The sequence below is a fragment of the Amblyraja radiata genome, chromosome 28 (assembly GCF_010909765.2).
Source record: "Amblyraja radiata isolate CabotCenter1 chromosome 28, sAmbRad1.1.pri, whole genome shotgun sequence".
Taxonomy (NCBI): domain Eukaryota; kingdom Metazoa; phylum Chordata; class Chondrichthyes; order Rajiformes; family Rajidae; genus Amblyraja; species Amblyraja radiata.
In genome coordinates this window covers 6,544,576-6,563,452 of record NC_045983.1, presented here as the reverse complement: position 1 = coordinate 6,563,452, position 18,877 = coordinate 6,544,576, and the positions used below count along the sequence as shown (strand labels likewise).

At 44.6% G+C, this 18,877-nt stretch overlaps 1 protein-coding gene across 3 annotated transcripts in view; it reads left to right on the top strand.

Moving 5' to 3' along the window:
• tnfaip1 (TNF alpha induced protein 1) overlaps positions 1–5,871 on the top strand; it is a 35,366-nt gene extending 29,495 nt beyond the window's left edge. For all 3 annotated transcript variants that reach the window (XM_033045658.1, XM_033045657.1, XM_033045659.1), the window contains 2 exons: positions 930–1,125; positions 4,419–5,871. In XM_033045658.1, coding sequence (XP_032901549.1) covers positions 930–1,125; positions 4,419–4,655 — 433 coding nt within the window. In that variant the 3' untranslated portion in view covers positions 4,656–5,871. The remainder of the gene's footprint in view (positions 1–929; positions 1,126–4,418) is intronic.
• The last annotated feature ends 13,006 nt before the right edge of the window (positions 5,872–18,877 follow it).

Here is an 18,877-nt window from a genome sequence, read left to right as displayed (position 1 = left end):
TCACCAAGATGCAGCACAGAACGCCACAGGAGATCCTTTTTCCCTGTGGTTATCAAACTGTACAACTCCACCCCCTTCTGTCGTTGGGTAGACTGATTCCCCTTCCTCCAACCCTGGACTTCCCACTCGTCACTTTAATTTTATGTATTTTGTTGTGTTTTTATGACAGTTGGCAGACCATTTTCCCTCCTGGGATAAATAAAGTTCTATCGTATCGTAAATGAATATAAGTTTAGTTTATGTGATAATGCACAGTCGACTTTATACATTTGCTCATTGTATTTTTTTTAACAAAATCAAACCATGATTCAAACATTTCGTAGAACATAGAACAGTACAGCCAGTTGTGCCGCTGCTGCACCCGCTGAGTTCCTCCAGCAATTTTGTGTACCTTCGAACAGTACAGCCAGGTACTAGCCCTTCGATCTACAATGTCTATACTGAACATGATGCCAAAACCAGCTTTTTTTTTTTTTTGTTGCATGAACATGGTCCATTTCCCTCTGTTCCCTGCCTATCCATGTACCTACCTGACAATCTCATATATCGCACAAACGTATCTGACTACGGCAGCAAACTCCTAGCTCTGTTAAAAAAAAAACGCACCCACGCATCGCCTTTAAACGCTGGCCCTCTCACCTTAAAGCTATGTCCTCTAGTATTTGATATTTCGATCCTGGGGGGAAAAGGTTGTGACTGTCTACCCCATCTATGCCGCTCATAATTTTACATACGTCTATCAGGTGAATGTTTCATTGAATGTTTAGTTTTCTTTGTCAAAGAGCTGCAAAAATAGATTTGCTTTGGTGGTTGTGACAATGAAATATTCTCCATGCAAGAACTTGTGTCAAAGTATCAAAAAGCTTCATGCAACCACATCGGTATTGTGCATTATCACCAGCTATTTATATTTGGTTTTATTTACTCAGCAATTCTGATGACAATTTGTTGAAGAACGTGGAACTATTCGACAAGCTATCCTTGAGATTTAACGGAAGGGTGCTTTTTATGAAGGATGTCTTGGGAGATGAGATTTGCTGCTGGTCGTTTTACGGGAAGGGTCGCAAGCTCGCTGAGGTTTGCTGCACCTCCATTGTGTATGCAACCGAAAAGAAACAAACCAAGGTATGTGAAAAATAACCACCATTTTACTTTACTTTAGATTTTAGAGATACAGCGCGGAAACAGGCCCTTCAGTCCCCGTCGACCAGCGATCACCCCATGCACTAGCATTATCCCACACAACTAAGTTCAATTTACAATTTTTACCAAAGCCAATTAACCTACAAACCTGTTCATCTTTGAAGTGTGGACGGAAACCACAGCACTCGGGGGAAAGCCCGTGCGGTCACGGGGAGAACGTACAAACTCTGTACAGACAGCACCCTTAGTCAGGATTGAACCCGGGTCTCTGACACTGTGAGGTAGCAACTCTACTGCTATATCGCTGTGCCACATCTAGATGATATAATAATCTACCTTTTACCTTTTTTTTTGTCACAAATGTAATACAAAGCTGTTTGAAGTTGGCTAACTAGTTCCACAGTTCTGGCCAACAATCGGCCTGTCACAGAACCTCCCCACCTGAGGTCATCTGTTGCCTGTTAAGCTGGTCTTTTCTTACTTCCAGTTCTCTCTTCCCCTCGCCCCCCCCTTACAATGTCTGAAGAAGGGTCCTGACCTGAAACATCACCTATCCATTTTCTCCAGGGATGCTGCTTTACTCCAGCATCTTGTATTTATCTTTGATATAAACCACCATTTGCAGTTGCTGTATATTTCTATTTGAAGTTTGCTAGGTTATGTCCTGATTGTCATGCTTTGATGAATCCTGTCTTGTATCAATGATAGTTAATGGGCATTCATCCACTGAAATAAAATTATGTTGTGATCTGTTTTTAATCCTGGAAGAAAAAATAAAGTAAACATTGTTCATCTATGATTGCGTGGGTTTCCTCCGGGTGCTCCGGTTTCCTCCCACATTCAAAAAACATGCAGGTTTGTAGGTATTCAAGAAGGAACTGCAGATGCTGGAAGATCGAAGGTACACAAAATTGCTGGAGAAACTCAGCAGGTGCAGCAGCATCTATGGAGCGAAGGAAATAGGCGACGTTTCGGGCCGAAACCCTTCTTCAGACTGATGGGGGGTGGGGGGAAGAAGGAAGGAAAAGGGGAGGAGGAGGAGCCCGAGGGCAGGCGGATGGGAGGGTGGGAGGAGACAGCTAGAGGGTTGAGGAAGGGGAGGAGACAGCAAGGACTTCTGTAAATTGTCCCTATTGTGTGGGATGGAAAATTGGAATGATGTAGAACTAGTGTAAGGGTGATCGATGGTCGGCGCGGACTTGGTGGGCCGCTGGATCTGTTTCCACGTTGTATCTCAAAAGGAAACTAATCAAAAGGAATAGGAGTAGGATTAGGCCATTCGGCCCATCAAGTCTACTCCGCCATTTAATCATGGCTGATCTATCTCTCCCTCCTAACCCCATTCTCCTGCCTTAACCTCTGACACCTGTACTAATCAAGAATCTATATCCCTGCCTTAAAAATATCTACTGATTAAGCCGCCACAGCCTTCTGTGGCAAAGAATTCCACAGATTCGCCATCCTCTGACTAAAGACATTTCTCCTCATCTCTTTCCTAAAAGAACGTCCTTTAATTCTGAGACTGTGACCTCTAGTTCTTGACTCTCCCACTTGTGGAAACATCCCTCTCCGCATCCACTCAATCCAAGCCTTTCACGATTCTGTATGTTTCAATGAGGTCCCCCTCATTCTTCTAAACTCCAGCGAGTACAGGCCCAGTACTGGACCATCTCCAGAGCCAGCACATCCTTCCGCAGATATGGTGTCCAAAATTGCTCACAATATTCCAAAGGCGGCCTTACCAGTACCTTATAGAGTCTCAACATTACATCCCTGTTTTTGTATACAAGCCCTCTTGAAATAAAAGCTAGCATTGAGTTTGCTTTCTTTACTACCGATTCGACTTGTAGATTAACTTTTTGGGAATCCTGCACTAGCACTCCCAAGTCCCTTTGTGCCTCCAATTTCTGGATTGTCATCCCATTTAGAAAATAGTCTACGCCTTTATTCCTACTACCAAAATACATAACTCCACACTTTGCTACACAAAATACCATCTGCCACTTCTCTGCCTGCTCTCCCAACCTGTCCGAGTCCTTCCGCAGAGTCCCTGCTTTCTCTACACTACCTGCCCCTCCACCTATTTTCGTATCATCTGCAAACTTGGCCACAAAGCCTTCGATTCCTTCGTCCAAATCATTAATATACAACGTGAAGAGTAGTGACCCCAGCACCGACCCCTGCGGAACTCCACTAGTCACTGGCAGCCAACCAGAAAAAGCCCCCTTTATGCCACTTTTTGTCTTCTGCCATCCAGCCAACCTGCTATCCATGCTAGTATCTGCCCTTTGATACCGTGGGCTCTCATCTTCCTAAGTAGCCTAACGTGTGGCACCTTATCAAAGGCAAACATTGATGCAACTGGGATTATTCCTGAATGTCTCCAAGTGACTGGCCAAGTCAATAATTTTTCAAACATTTGGATTTAGGATTTGAGTATTTCTTCGGTGTTTTAAACAAAACTGTCTTGGGATTGGTATATGATGTAGGAACATTTAAAGCAATTCACTCAATAGCTTGCTTCACCTGACATCTAGGTTAAACTCCAAGTCTAGTAGCTGAGTTAAATGTATCCTCCTGCTGAATATCCAGACAGATTAATGTGGAATGTTTTGTCATCGTACTCGTATACATGAAAGGAAATTTAATTGAGTTTACTTTAGACATTCAGCATAGAAACAGGCCCTTCGACCCACCGTGTTTAAGAAGGAACAGCAGATGCTGGAAAATCGAAGGTACACAAAAATGCTGGAGAAACTCAGCGGGTGCAGCAGCATCTATGGAGCGAAGGAAATAGGCAATGTTTCGGGCCGAAACCCTTTGGTTTCGGCCCGAAACTTTGCCTATTTCCTTCGCTCCATAGATGCTGCTGCACCCGCTGAGTTTCTCCAGCATATTTGTGTACCTTCGACCCATCATGTCCATCTCGATACCAATTCTCCCTGTCACCTCATGGGTCTATGTTATCCCACTTTCTCATCCACTCCCAACACATTGTGGACAATTTTACACTAGCCAATTAACCTACAAACCTGTACGTCTTTGGGATGTGGGAGGGAACCGGAGCACCCGGAGAAAATCCATGCAGTCGCAGGGAGGACGTGCAAACTCCACACAGACAGCACCCGAGGGCAAGATCGATCCTGGGCGCCTGGCGTTCTTAGGCAGTAGCTCTACAGTTGCGTCTCTGTGCTGCCACTGTGACACAAAGAATGTGCCACATTCTCCAGTTGAAAGTCTGCTCCTTTTGTCTGATTTCTCTTTTAATTGTGCAGGTTGAATTTCCTGAAGCAAGAATTTACGAAGAGACATTGAATGTCTTGCTTTATGAAACGCCACGTGTACCTGATAACTCACTGTTGGAAGCCACTAGTCGAACGTCTGCTCAAGCGTCACACAGTGAAGACGAGGAGGCATTGGAAGTTAGGGATCGTGTGCGTAGAATACACGTGAAAAGGTACAGCTCGTATGATGACAGACCACTCGGACACCAGGCTGCCTACAGAGACTAAACCCGTACCGGATTCTTGGGAATGGCATTATTTACAATTTTTTTTTTAATTGTGTGCTTATGGTCACCATGGTGCAGGATGATAACTGACTGGCAGATGGGAAACCTCTGTATTTGTTGTATATTAATTTTCACTTTTCTGTAAAACAAGCCTCGAAATACATCTCAAAACTTGCGTATGAATTTCCCTTCATTATGGATGATCCTTCTATTGATGCTTGGTATGTCCAGAAATCTGAAATCCAAAGTAATGTGATGTGGTTCCGAACCTGAATAGCTTGAGGCAGTGGGAATTTGTACACTTGCCATTGAATGGTCATCCTCTTGTGACCATGTCATTTGACAGAGAGGGGACAAAATTTCCGCCACTCCCAGGAGGTTGCTGCACGTTTGCTTGAACCTGCGGAGGCTCGTGATCACGTGGCCTCCCGTTTCCGCCACTGTTTGATTCTGGCTATGTTTCACAGGGAAGTCCGCATGTGCTCCTGAGCTGAGATATCTGCTGATTCCACACTTTGTTCTCATTCCTGCTATGTGTTTGTCAGTATTGTATCACGTTTACTTCCAGCGCCATTGAGGAAGAGTTGACCTGGACCCTTGGAGTGTTTCAGTCAAAAGCTGCTGTATGTGAAGCACTCCTTTTTTGGGGATATGAATTAGAGAGAAGGCGATGCGTAATTTTCATTTCTTACTACATCTCTCTCCAAGTATTCTTTCAAATCAATGGCCATTGCAAATGAATATTTTAGACGCAATGTGTTTTAGTGCAGTTAACACCATTTGGGACTGAATTGTATTCACAAGCATTAGAATTTTGGATTAATATTAAAACATTCCACCTTTGTTACAAGCCTGTCAAATGTGGCAGCGTATTTGTGGTGAAACATTTTACATGTTTTTAATGCAATTTGTTCAGATTTCTTTTGTTAATGTGCAGCATGGGATGATGATGATTAACATTTCCACCTTTAATATAATGGTAGCACAGGTATTTGTCGGTGACAATATATTTTGACTGGACTGCAATGTTACAATGTTAAATTTCTGTTTGTGTATTTATGTACCCGTTGTGTTTTTCTGGACTGGGATGCTTAAAATTATTTTGTACCATTTTGGGCAGAATAGTGATGTGTCTAACATTTGCCTGAAGTAAACCTTCAGTTTGTTTTACTAATGTAATTTGACTGAAATCGTATTAAAATAACATGCAACATCAAGCAAACGAAGGTTTGACTTTCAACCAGAAAGGCTTTCAGTTAGTGTTTGGTAATAACCAGTTAATTTATTATGGAATCCTTCCATTAAGCCGACCCGATATCGGGTAATTTGCAGTGTATTCTTTGTCAATCCCCTCTCCTATCTTTCCATAGGGTGGCACAGTGTTACAGTGGTACAGTTGCTGCTACGCAGCACCAGAGATCTGGGTTCGATCCTGACCTCGGGTGCTGACACTGGAGTTTACACATTCTCCCATGGGTTTTCTCCGGGTGTTCCAGTTTCCTCCCAAATCTCAAAGATGTGCAGGTTTGTAGGTTCATTGACTCTGTAGGTTGCCCCCAGTGTGTAGGGGAGTGGATGAAAAAGTCGGATTATATAGATCTAATGTGAACGCATGATTGATGGTTGGCATGGACTCGGTAGGCCGAAGGGCCTGTTTCCATGCTGTACCTATAAACTATACTAAACACTCCCCTATATCACACCACCTGCTGCCCCAATGATAGAGGACGGTGACTAAATCTTGGGTGAGTAGGGGCTTGTGAAAAAAAAACTTCCTGCCGATGGAACATTTAGGAGAGTCAGTGTGCCAAAAATACTCAAATATCTTTTACTGTTCAGGCGATGAAGATTATGTTGAGATTTTTTCCCTTTCAGTTTTGATCTCAGTTGCACTAGGGGTTTGGGTGAGATTTTCACTACTGCACGTTAAAACATCTCGTTACAATGTTTTTTCCCATCAGAAAATAAGGTACCCACAGGAATCATCTATTGTGCGGCTGAATCATGATTGTATTGAAATCTGGACATGTGAAAGTTAACAGCAAGAACCTTGATAGTCACTATGTGGTTTTACATTGAGCTATTTTTCCCAGATAAGTACAGAAGTGAGTTCTGCTCAGGGAACCACAGCACCAATGATGTCTATAAAAGATCACCAAAATGGCCCTGCGATGCATCTTAGTAACACTGTCCAGGTGATTTTACTTCTAGATACAGGTCTTGCCCAAAGGGCTAGAATCATTCCTAAACTGAACAGCTATGTCCACAACAGCAGCAACATCTCCACTGTAAATGATTGTGTTTGGAGTCTTGGTTCCCTTCCTGGAAGCATCTCTAAACCTGGATTCTATAGATACAACCAGTCCTTCGTTAGCATGAGGATTTCCAAAGCATGATTGTGCCAATTAATCCTTGTTTTCCATGCCAAGACAGCTCGCTGATGCATGACCCAATGATTTATTTGCGAGCCAACATCTCTGAGACAAATGGCGTATCATGCTGGCAGCACCGTGGCACAGCTGGTCGACCCCCTGCCTCACGGCGCCAGAGGCCCAGGTTTGATCATGATCTTGCCTGCTATCTGTGTGGCGTTTGCACCTTCTCCCTATGACCATGTTGGTTTCCTCAGGGTGCTCTGGCTTCCTCTTACATCCCAAACACGTGCAGATTGGTACATTAATTGGCCTCTGTTAATTTCCTAAGTCAGCAAGGAGTGGATGAGAAATTGCCTGGATAACATAGAACTAATGTGGGTGGGTGATCGATGGTCGGCATCGACTCAGTGGGCCGAAGTACCTGTTTCCATGCAATCAAGGAAAAATCTGCGCATGACCAGTCTAGCCAAGATGGTACCATTTTTTTTGCAGGATACTTGTACAATATAGCAAACATGAAGGGTCCCGAATTGCAACGTTGCCCATCCTTTTTCTCCAGAGATGCTGCCTGACCCGCTGACTTTAGTTTTGCTGCGTTTTGTCTATCTTAGGTGGAAACCAGCATCTGCAGTTCTTTGTTCTCTGCTATTTATTTTGACTTTTTAAGAGATCACCTACATGTTAAAACACCACCACCTAGAAGTGAGAATAAGCTAGAAGTGAAATAAAATCAATGAAAAAAATAAAATTGAAATCTAGACTCGCCCCCTATAAGTACTGAGCCAAGAAAGACTATCCTGGTTGGTTGTATTAATATCTACTACATCTGATGTGTTGATGTCAAATAAACTAAAGGAACATATTTGTTACAAAAGTTAAAATTCTATGAAAAGTTTTAAAAAACAGTCACCGCACAACTGAACAGAATAAAATATTAAAGTTGTCCATAAAATAAATCTCAATTTTGCCTAGACACCTCAAGGCAAATTATTCCCTAATTTTCAGTGATAAATCAGTTCCAGCAGATATGAATGACATTATTGTTTACCCCAAGCTTTTGATTGATGGTAATTGGGGTCTGGGTTTCCAATTTTAGAATTACCAGACCACCTTCATTGACTATAAAATATAGAAATCTAGTATCAACACAGGGCAGCAAGTGTAGAAACCTCCAAGTTTTTTCCCAGATTACTTCAAGTTTATTTTGAGTTATTTTGCAAACCATAATTCATTAAAACATTTTTTTAAATTTATAGCTTTTGAGTGGATTTGTGCCCGGCTCTTGTCGAAATTAGTAGACCACTTGCTAACTTGTAATAAAATCCTCACTATAAACCCCAGTCCGTGGGTCAAGCCTTGTTTCTAGGTACTTCTCATAAGATCACTAAGTGCTGGAGTAAGGCAACATCTCTGAAGGACATGGATAGGCAACGCTTTGAGTCGGGACCCTTATTCAGACTGACTAGTTGCGACACTGTGATGCCCTTGAAAAGAATTTAAGAAGGAACTGCAGATGCTGGAAAATCGAAGGCACACAAAAATGCTGGAGAAACTCAGCGGGTGCAGCAGCATCTATGGAGCGAAGGAGATAGGCAACGTTTCGTCCCGAAACGTTGCCTATCTCCTTCGCTCCATAGATGCTGCTGCACCCGCTGAGTTTCTCCAGCATTTTTGTGTACCCTTGAAAAGAATGTTCTTTGAAAGAAATTTATAACTAGAAGCAAAGACCTTCTGCATGTTATCGACCTGTAGCTTTTGAAGTTCACTGCTATGGGCAGTGAAATGACTCGGTATAATTTGTGCAGCCCCAAAATGGCTCAAAAACATTATCAATTCAGATATAGAGTCATGCTGCACTGAGGTAGGCCCTTTGGCCCAACTCGTCCATGCCGACCAAGCTGCCCCATCTAAGCAAGCCCCATTTGGCCCATATCTCTCTAAACCTTTCCTATCCCTGTATCTGTCCAAGTGTCTTTTAAATATTGCTATTGCACCTGCCTCAACTACCTCCTCTGCCAGCTCATTCCATAAACCCATCACCCTCTGAGTGGAGAAAGGTGTCTTTCAGCTTCCTATTAAATCTTTTCCCTCTCACCTTAAACCTGTGTCCCTGGGTAAAATAATCTGTACACTCACCCTGTCAATTCCCCATCATGATTATGTACACCGCTATGAGATCCGCTATGAAATCACCCCTGAGCCTCCTGCACTCTAAGGAATAGTCCTAGCTTGCCCCAGCATCTCCCTATAGCTCAGGCGATCAAGTCCTGGCAACATTCTTGAATAAATATACTAATTAATTACCCCAACATTGTCATTAAATGCAAATTGGAAACAGTTCAGCACAAAGCAAAGCCTTTTTTGTTCAAACATTTTGTCTGAATTATTATTTTTTGTTCCCAGCTTGGCTGCAATTATCGATGAGTGATGACATACAAAACTGCGATTTGCATGCATGTTTCCAAATCCACTTTTATTCATTAACCAATTTGTACAACCCACATACTGCAGTGATTAAAATGCTGCTGGTAACAGTGGATTCTCATTTTAATTAAGATTTGAAATGGTTGGATTAACTCTGATGAGGGGGGAGGGGGGAGAGAAAAATCAAGTTCTGTTGGTTAACTAACAAACTGGAATACTCACTTGCAAAACAGAATCTGTAAATAAATTTGCTTTTAACACTGTGGTGGTTTGTTTATTTTCCACAATTTTGTTGTGTCACACATATTTCAAACTGAAGCAGTGCTACCTGAGGTATAACTCATTAGAAGTGTATCCTGGGCAGAACGGTGTTGCTCCTTTTTAAATGTTATTAAACAAAAATGTTTGCCAAACTTAATAAAATTTGTGATGGTTATTGTTATGTGTGTGCTGTTTTTTAACGCATTGAGATAGTACATGTATGCATTTTATATTTGAACAGTTTGCAGTAGTGCAATTATTGCCCTTGAGAATCAGTTTAAATGGAAAACAGCAAAAAATCAACCTTAGGAAGAGTGTAAGAGAAACCAAGTGTTGACGCAGTGTGTTCAAAAATAAATTATGGGTAAGGAAATGATATGTAATGGCAACTAATGAGCAGTTCATTCTTATTGACAATAAGATCATGAGTCAAGAGTGTTTAATTGTCATATGTACCGAAAACTAAACAATGGAATTCTTACACAACAGGTCTGTTAGAACACAGTGCTCGTAGATAACACAATAAACAATAACATCTTAAATAAATGAAAATAAAATAATATTAGTGTGCTGGAGCAAATGGAAGCCACATGAAGTTAGTCTTCAAAGTAACGGGCGATCTATTAAAACTGGTGCATACCAGGAGACCAGTCAAAGCGGATCTGAGGGTGACTTTGGTACAGCTTTTACATTCTCTGCTGCCAAGATTACATAGAAACTTGATTAACAGTAAAACTAGGTCTTGATTACAGAATGGAGATAACTGAAAGACTAAATTAGGTAACAAACTAGATTACAGAATAAAATGATTATCCTCAAGTCTAACATAGTTGACAGTAGATCCAATTTTCTGTTACAATGATGGGTGCACACTATTACATAATCAATGACGTTCCTGAAATGTTGGTGTCGTCACTACTGCATTCCATATCTCTACTTAGCAGAGGGCCTATTCACTGGATGAATTTAAAAGATAGTTAGGGGCTAGCGGAATCAATGGATATGGGGAGAAGGAAGGCACGGGTTACTGATTGTGGATGATCAGCCATGATCACAATGAATGACGGTACAGGCTCGAAGGGCCAAAAGGCCTTGTCTTGCACCTATTTTCTATGTTTACTTTTATACTTTGTGGTTCCCGATCACCACATTAGCACAATCCACACCCCAATTTACTATTATCATTCTCTCCATTCTTTCCCTTAAAACATAGTGCAAACATTCTTAGTGCAACCAACACTGTTCATCGCTTAGATGATGATTGTTGTGACCTGGGTTCGATCCTGACATCAGGTGATTGACTGTGTGAAGTTTGCACGTTCTTTTTGTGACCACGAGGGTTTCCTCCGGGTGCCCAAATTTCCTCCCACATCAAGAAGACATATGGGATTGAGGGTTAATTAGCCTCTGTAATTTGCATCAAGTGTGTTGGGAGTGGATGAGAAACTGGGATAACATAGAACAAATGTGAATGGGTGATCGATGGGCAGCATGGACTCTGGGCCGAATCGCCTGTTTCCATGCTCAACTAAACACAACCCATTGGATTCTTGACCTTCTGTAAGTAGGACGAATCACTGCCATAAGTAACTAGCTGGTCAAGAAGAAAGTCCATGTTTATTAATCATGTTTGTGAGGAGGGAACGGAAGTTCATTGGAGAGACCTTACATCTGTTTGTTAGTGTCTACAATTTCTCAGTGTCTATAGCCTTAGTGAAGTATGACTCGGTAGTGAAGTATGACTTGTAGAGAGTTTGGAGAAATGCTCATTTGACATTGCAAGTAATGTATACCAAAAGGTTAAATAAATCACACTCGTGAATAATTAGATTTGGGGCTAAACAGCTGAATTTGGCAACGTATTTGAAATGCACTCTGGCTAAAGGAGTGCACATCACTGCCAAGGCGAGGACAGTTATTCTGTATGATAATTACAGCAGCACTGTAATAGCTTGTAGTGGTGCAGCTGGTCGAGCTGCTGCCTCACAGCACTGTAGACCGGGTTCGATCCTGACCTTGGGCACTATCTGTGTAGAGTTTGCATGTTCTCCCTATAAACGCGTGGGTTTCCTCAGGGAGCTCCAGTTTCCTCCCACATCCCAAAGACGTGGGTTTTGTAGGTTAATTGGCCCTCTGCAAATTGCCCCTGTTGTATAGGGAGTGGATGGGAAAGTGGAATAACCTAGAACTAATGTGAACGGCCGATCAAGGGTCAGCGTGGACTTGGTGGGCCGAAGGGCCTGTCTCCATGCTGCATCTTTCAATCAATAAGACACCGTGCTGAAGTAACTCAGCTGGTCAGGCAGCATCTCTGGAGAACATGGATTGATGACTTCAGGTCAGGACCTTTCTTCAGTCTGAGGTAGGTCCTGACCTGAAATGTCATCTGTTCATGTTCTCCAGAATCGCTGCCTGACCCGCTGAGTTACTCCAGCACTTTGTGTCTTTCTTTGTAAATCAACATCCGCAGTTCCTTGTTTCTCCATCAAAACTTATGATTATCCTCAATATTAGCTGGGATCAAATGTATCCCTGGAGGAGTTTCCAGAACTGAGGAGCAAGCTAAGAAAGGAAATCAGGAGGGCAAAACGGGGCCAGTGAAATCCTCCTCATCTGTATCCACCCAACACTGGCCAGGCATTGTCCTGCCCATCCTTTCTCCCAGCTTTCTCCTCCCCCCCCCCCTCCCCTCCCCCCCTCCACTACAATCAGTCTGAATAAGGGTCCTATGGTGAATTGTCACCTACCCCCGTACTCCAGAGATGCTGCCTGGCCCACTGGGTTACTCCAGCACTTTGTGTCTTTTCTTTGAGAACCGGCATCCGCAGTTCCTCGTGTCTCATGGGGGAACTCAGAGGGTCAGGCAGCACCTGTGGATGGAAATGGAAAGAGCATTTTTCGTGGAGTCACAGGTTCAGCTGGAAATAATGAATGTGGTGATTTTAGGGCTTTGACTTTGACCTGGATCAACGAGGTGTCACTTCCAACTGAACTGAACTGAAGTGGCTTCATCAGCCTGGAGAAGGGTCCCGACCCGAAACGCCGCCTTATACCATGTTCTCCAGAGATGCTGAGTTTAACTCCAGCACTCTGTGTCACTTCCAACGCTGGCCTGTGAGCAGCGCTATCCCTTTAACACGAGAGTCAAATCTTGTTCGCCCATTGACAAATAGAAGAATATGCGGAGGAAACGGGACTTGGAGCCTTTTGTTCCTTATTCCGCAAAGCATAACATTCTTATCTCTTCGAAGATAGACACAAAATGCTGGAGTCAAACTCAGTGGGCATGGGCAGCATCTCTGGAGAAAAGGTACAGGTGATATATCGGGTCGAGACCCTTCTTCACACTCGCCTATTCCTTCTCTCCAGAGATGCTGCCTGACCCGCTGAGTTACTCCAGCTTTTTGTGTCTATCTTCGGTTTAAACCAGCATCTGCAGTTCCTTCCTGCACATTCTTAATTCCTGCTTTGTAGACAATGACCCCCCTCCAGCCCTGAACGCTGCCGCAGCGCCGTTTTATTAACCAAGTACAAATGATTCATAAAAGATGTGACACTTCATCCGATTTCTCTTCAACACGTTGCACCCACAACGACTGCGGCTCTGGAACAAAAAGCGTCATTGGGAGGGGAAACGAGAACAGAAAGGGTGTTTGTTTTTCCTAAGCGTTCAGGATGTTTGACGTTTATTGCTTCATTATTTTGCACGACTGTACCCGAAAATAGAATGTGTTAAGACCTATCAGTCAACCGCTGGATAGCGCTGGTGAATCATAAACCGTTAGATTATTAATGGTGATTCATAATTAACACGATGAAGCCAATTAAATGAATGGTATGGGCACGCAATTATTGTACTTTTTTTTTTGTTTATTGTAAAATGTAGGTATGAACTGCAGGTGCTGGCTTGCACCGAAGAAAAACACAATGTGCTGGAGTAACTGCACTAGACACAATGTGCAGGTGTCTGCCTCCTTCAGACTATATATGTATAAATCAGAAACTGTAATATTTACAACATTTTTCAATTTAGAGCTGAACAACACGCACTAGGGGAATTCGGCCCGACTGTTCATGCGTCCACATTCCCTGACCGAACTTGTCCCTTTTAAATTCATAAGTCATCGGAGCAGAATTAGGTAATCTGACCCATGGAGTCTACTGTGCCATTCAATCATGGCTGAATTATCTTTCCCTCTCACCCCCATTCTCCCACCTTCCTCCCATTACCCCTGACACCCGTACTCATCCCCCTTAAAAATACCCAATGATTTGGCCTCCACAGCCTTCTGTGGCAATGAATTCTGCAAATTCACCACCCCCCAAATAAATTCCTCCTCGTCTCCTTTCTATAGGTACATCCTTTTATTCTGAGGCTGAGCGCTCTGGTCCTAGACTCTCCCATTTGCTTGTGCCAGGCCCAAACTCCTCCAAATCCATATATTTTGCATTTGTACCTGCCTCTGCCACCTCCTCTGGCAGCTGGTTCCATATATGCACCTCCCTCCATTTGCAGGTGCTGTCAGTAGCCGACTTGGGGCTACTGACTATCCCGCGGTCTAGGTTTAAGCTCAGGGGTGACCGCGCATTTGCGGTTGCAGCACCTAGACTGTGGAATAGCATCCCCCTTCCCATCAGAACTGCCCCCTCCATCGACTCCTTTAAGTCACGACTCAAAACCTATTTCTACTCCCTAGCGTTTTTGAGCCCCTCTGAGGGGCCGCTGTAAACAGTTTATGTATGTATTGTTAGGTCTGTGTACCGTTGTATGTATCAAATTAGTACCTGCACTGATGTGAAGCACTTTGGTCAACGTGAGTTGTTTTTAAATGTGCTATACAAATACATTTTTTATTATTATTATTATTATTATTATTATTATTATTATTATTATTATTATTATTATTATTATTATTATTATTAGAAATAGTAGGCATTGAGCCCGTTCAAAATCTTTCGCCTCTCGTCTTCACTTGCCCTCTCATTTCAGGCTCCCATACCTGGGGAAAAGACTGTGGCAAGTCACCTTATCTACGCTCATCCGGATTTTATATACCACTCGCTCAGCCTCCCATGCTACAGTGTAAAAAGTCCCTGCCTCTCCATATAACTCAAACCCTCCAGTCCCAGTTTTTTTTGCACCCTTTCCAGTTTGGTGATATTTTTAAGAAGCACGTACCCGGTGGGCCAAAGGGCCTGTTTCCACGCTGTATCTCTGAACTAAACTGGAACTAAAGAAGACCAATTCTACACACAATGCAGTAGATGCAATCTTATCAATGCCCAATATAACTGAAGCATATCCTTCCTACTTTTGTATTCAACTCCCATAACAATAAACAATCTCATCCCATTAGCATTTCTAATTACTTGCAGTAAGTGCACACTAACCTTTGCAAATTGTTCTTGACAATAACTGGATCCCTCTGTAAATCATAGGGTTTGCTATTTTACCTGCCAAAGTGAGCCAGTCCACATTTCCCCACATTTAACACTGTTGTGCACTCACTTGACCTTTGTGGCTTCTTTATCTTCTCTATATTGCCACTGGCAAATATAACGATCATGTATCTGGTGCCTTCATCCAAATCATTTACAGCAATTGTAATAAACCGAGGTTTCAGCATTGATCCCTGCAGAACATAATTTATTACCTGTTTAAATGTTCATTGTTAGCTTCCCACATTTAAATTTTGATCTTTAGATATTTCGGAAGGCTAAATATCTACACATCCAAAATGCAGCTCAGAAAATTACTGCATCGGAAGGAACTGGAGATGCTGGTTTACACCAAACACAGGTACAAAGTGCTGGAGTAACTTAGCGGGTCAGGCAGTTTCTCTTCCTTAGAGTTAAGGGGCTGTCCCACTTGGGTGACCTAATCCGCGAGTTAAGAAGAGTGTCTTCGACCTTCAAGTTGGATCGACTGTCCGCGTTGAAACCGCGAGCTGGATCGACCGGGGGGGAGAAGGGGGGGGGGGGAGAGAAGGGGGGGGGGAGAAGGGGGGGGGGGAGAAGGGGGGGGGTGGGAGAAGGGGGGAGGAGACGGAAGGGGGGCGGGAGAGAAGGGGGGGGGAGAGACCGAAGGGGGGAGGGGGGGAGAGAAGGGGGGGGGAGAGAAAGGGGGGGGGAGGAGAAGGGGGGGGGAGAGAAGGGGGGGGGGAGAAGGGGGGGGAGAAGGGGGGGGGGGAGAAGGGGGGGGGGGGGGAGAAGGGGGGGGGGAGAAGCGGGGGGGGAGAGAAGGGGGGGGGGAGAAGGGGGGGGGGAGAAGGGGGGGGGGGGAAGAAGGGGGGGGGGGGGGAGGCGAAAGGGGGGGGGGGAAGAAGTGGGGGGAAAGGGGGGGAGAAGGGGGGGGGGGGGGGAGGAGAAGGGGGGGGGGGAGAAGGAGGGGGGGGGGAGAGAGGGGGGGGAGAGACGGGAAGAGAAGGGGGGGAGGGAGAAGGGGGGGGGAGGAAGGGGGGGGGAGGAATGGGGGGGGAGAAGGGGGGGGGAGAAGGGGGGGGGAGAAGGGGGGGGGGGAGGAAGGGTGGGGGGAGAAGGGGGGGGGGGAGATAAGGGGGGGGGGAGGAAGGGGGGGGGGGAGAAGGGGGGGGGGGGAGGAAGGGGGGGGGGGAGAAGGGGGGGGGAGAAGAAGGGGGGGGAGAAGAAGGGGGGGGAGAGAGGGGGGGGGGAGAAGGTGGGGGGGGGAAGAAGGGGGGGGGGAGAAGGGGGGGGGAGAAGGGGGGGGGGAGAAGGGGGGGGGAGAGAGAGAAGGAGGGGGGAGAAGGGGGGGGGAGAGAGAAGGGGGGGGAGAGAAGGGGGGGAGAGAAGGGGGGGGGAGAGAAGGAGGGGGGAGAAGGGGGGGGGGAGAGAAGGGGGGGGAGAGAAGGGGGGGGAGAGAAGGGGGGGGAGAGAAGGGGGGGGGATGGAGAAGGGGGGGGGGAGAGAAGGGGGGGAGAGAAGGGGGGGGGGAGAGAGAAGGGGGTGGGAAAGAAGGGGGGGGGGAGAAGGGGAGAGAAGGGGGGAGAAGGAGTGGAGACACTTTTATGAAGTATAATAAAGTTTAGCGGACATTTTACCTACCGGTCGGTTTTCCTTGGGCCTGAAAACTCCAATGAGCTAATCAAAATGCCCGGTCAGCGAAGGAGATTGCCTACGGCTGCCCTTGACTGCCTGTAACTAAATAGCGACCCACTCCACTACACTACAAGTTCAAAAGAACCATGCCGACCAAATTTTACTCGCGGAATGTTACTTATATTACGTGTAATATATCCTCCATTGCTTTACTGTAGATGATAGTTAATTTTATAGCTTTATATACATATTACTTCTGCATGCTTTATGTTTGCCCTCTGTGCAAAAGCCTAAGAAGGGGGATGTAGATCAAACAGTATTGCTGATTTGATCCGCATCTGATCCGTAATCCATGTCAGGTTTCCACACCACCATCTAGTGTCATGCGTGCAGCCATGTTAGTTAGTTCAACTTACTCCGAGCCTACAGTACTCATTTCGATGGTCTCTGTATGTATTCTAATTAAAGTACTTGCTATGATATATAATGACTCTGTATCAATAGTACTTTGCATAGGCTATGGTGGACAGAACATAGAAACATAGAGACATAGAAAATAGGTGCAGGAGTAGGCCATTTGGCCCTTCGAGCCTGGCCATTCAATATGATCATGGCTGATCATCCAACTCAGTATGCTGTACCTGCCTTCTCTCCATACCCCCTGATCCCTTTAGCCACAAGGGCCACATCTAACTCCCTCTTAAATATAGCCAATGAACTGGCCTCAACTACCTTCTGTGGCAGAGAATTCCAGAGATTCACCACTCTCTGTGTGAAAAATGTTTTCCTCATCTCGGTCCTAAAAGATATCCCCCTTATCCTTAAACTGTGACCCCATGTTCTGGACTTCCCCAACATCGGGAACAATCTTCCTGCATCTAGCCTGTCCAACCCTTTAAGAATTTTGTAAGTTTCAATCTTCTAGATTCTAGCGAGTACAAACCGAGTCTATCCAGTCTTTCTTCATATGAAAGTCCTGACATCCCAGGAATCAGTCTGGTGAACCTTCTCTGCACTCCCTCTATGGCAAGAATGTCCTTCCTCAGATTAGGAGACCAAAACTGTACACAATACTCCAAGTGTGGTCTCACCAGGACCTTGTACAACTGCAGTAGAACCTCCCTGCTCCTATACTCAAATCCTTTTGCTATGAATGCTAACATACCATTTGCCTTCTTCTCTGCCTGCCGCACCTGCATGCCTACTTTTAATGAATGGTGTACCATGACACCCAGGTCTCGTTGCATCTCCCCCTTTCCTAATCGGCCAGCACTTAGATAATAGTCTACTTTCCTGTTTTTGCCACCAAAGTGGATAACCTCACATTTATCCACATTATACTGCATCTGCCATGCATTTGCCCACTCACCCAGCCTATCCAAGTCACCTTGCAGCCTCCTAGCATCCTCCTCACAGCTAACACTGCCCCCCAGCTTCGTGTCATCCGCAAACTTGGAGATGTTGCATTCAATTCCCTCGTCCAAATCATTAATATATATCGTAAATAGCTGGGGTCCCAGCACTGAGCCTTGCGGTACCCCACTAGTCACTGCCTGCCATTGTGAAAAGGACCCGTTTACTCCTACTCTTTGCTTCCTGTCTGCCAGCCAGTTCTCTATCCACATCAATACTGAACCCCCAATACCGTGTGCTTTAAGTTTGTATACTAATCTCAAACTTATTGAATGGTCAAATATGCTTGAAGGGCCAAATGGCCCACATCTAATTTAAATTGGCCTGGGGTCACAGTGTCACAATAAAGATTTGTCCTTTCAAGACTGAGATGAGAGGCTATTTCCACACTCGGAGGGACGCACACCTGCTTTCACCCAATTTAATTTATTTCATCCACCTGTCTACTCATCATTAAACATATTGATTCCACACCCAATAAAATATCACCACTCTTATTAAAACCAGATGAGTCAGGAGAGTCAAGAGTATTTTATTCTCATATGTCCCAAAACAGAACACTGAAATTCTTACTTAACCACAATATTTGGAGGATGTGTTTAATAGCCTGATGGTTGTTAGGAAGAAGCTGCTTCGGAACCTAGACATTGCAGTCAATTTCCCTCCACAGATGCTGCCTGGTCCTCTGAGTTAC